This window comes from Cariama cristata, unplaced genomic scaffold (genome assembly GCF_000690535.1).
Source record: "Cariama cristata isolate BGI_N322 unplaced genomic scaffold, ASM69053v1 scaffold28510, whole genome shotgun sequence".
Lineage (NCBI taxonomy): Eukaryota > Metazoa > Chordata > Aves > Cariamiformes > Cariamidae > Cariama > Cariama cristata.
This window is the reverse complement of record NW_009595695.1, coordinates 4,948-6,419: the sequence shown is the minus strand read 5'-3', so window position 1 is coordinate 6,419 and position 1,472 is coordinate 4,948. Positions and strand designations below refer to the sequence as shown.

The window sequence follows — 1,472 nt, the reverse complement described above, 5'->3', positions numbered from 1 at the left end:
GCCGGCCGCTGCGGCAAGCGCTGCCCCGTGGAGGGTCTCGGAGGAACATCTCATCCCGCCAGAGCATAAAACGTTTAACTGAGACTCTTGAGATGATGGCACGTAATAAAAAAAATATAAATATGAGCTGTTGCCAAAATGCAACCCAGAAGCAGGAGAAGGTGAGCAGCATGTGGGCAGCTGCCAGCCCGGAGCTGTCCCGGGGTTTCTGTCCTCTACGGGGCCAGCAGGAGCTTGCAGAGAAGGTCGATGACAAGCGATGCCGGCTGCACAGCGTCGTACTCTGCAAACAGGTGACAGAGGTTCTCCGAATCTGTCTGGCTTTTGGCCACGAACCCAAAGATCCTTTGAAAAAGGAGAGAGAGCCTCATGTGGTTTGCATCCAGGAATCCAAAGGAATACGCTTAAACTATCCCCGGCCACAAAGCAAGATCCCTGTTCCAGCAATTCCAGCTTGGCCCGCTCCCCAATCACGTTTACTTGTGAAGCAAAACAGCCGGGAGAAGTGTTTCTGGCAAGGCTTCCCCAGCTGTGAAAAGTTTCTTGAGCAGAAGGTAGAGCCAGATATAAACTCACTGCGTGAGCCCAGAGCAAGCGAGTCCTGGGAAGGCTGCGGGGTTTGGATGGGGGCTTTCTGCACGAGGGGACGTGGAGGATGGGGCTTGGCCAAGCCTCCCCTCAAAACCTACCGAGCAAAACTCCCCACAAAGCTTCAGCCATCTGTCCCGCATCTCCTCCTGCCACCACCCGAACTTTTATCGCATCCCCTCTTCATTTTAAAGCTTTGATTCTTTGCTGCTCCGCAAAGCTTCGCCATGCACCCGCTGGAGCGGCGAGGCTGGCCCAAAGCAGCATCTCCCCCCTCCCCGGTTTCCACCGGCTCGCTTCGGCTGCGGGAGGCCCCCGCGCAGGTCTTACCTGGAGGACTTGCAGTACTTCTGCCACCTGAGGGAAGAACAGAATTGGGTTTGCTCAAAGACTGATGCTCCACTCATCCCATCAGCTGCAAACTCGAGGTTCACACTTAGCCAAACCCCAGGGTGTTAAGCGCGGGGCGGGGGCTGTGCCGCTGATGGTTGGGATTTGGGATTTTAAGCGATGCTGAGATGGGAGCAGCGGAGCGGTGCTGGGAACCGCGGGGAAGGGAGCGCCGTGCGGCAGTGCCGGCCGGCACGGATGGCCGCAGCCCGCAGAGCAGCCGGTAAATCACCTTCTGCTCTCAGGATCCGTAAAACCTGATGGCAGCCAAGGGGTAGTGTCGCCTGAAGAACACCCTGTCGGGGGGAGGAGGAGAGCCTGGCGTTAGAGGAGGAAAGTGCCTGGGCAGAGCTGGTGGGAGAAACAGGCGTCTGCAAGGGATTTTAAGCGGTGCAGAGACGGGAGCACCGTCATCTCTGCCCCCCACCTCGCCACCGGTGAGCCCTTGGCCGCGGCGGCCGCCCCGCCCCCGACCCCCCCCGGCCGCGCCGCCC

The 1,472-nt window shown here is 59.0% G+C and overlaps 1 protein-coding gene across 1 annotated transcript in view; it reads right to left on the bottom strand.

Moving 5' to 3' along the window:
- Positions 1-215: 215 nt before the first annotated feature.
- Positions 216-1,472, bottom strand: part of LOC104163968 (tensin-4-like) — a gene marked incomplete at its 5' end in the record, with an annotated part of 5,964 nt that continues 4,707 nt past the window's right edge. Inside the window, 4 exon segments of the mRNA XM_009703134.1 lie at positions 216-345; positions 919-945; positions 1,211-1,231; positions 1,233-1,274. Of these exon segments, the coding sequence (XP_009701436.1) occupies positions 216-345; positions 919-945; positions 1,211-1,231; positions 1,233-1,274 (220 nt within the window).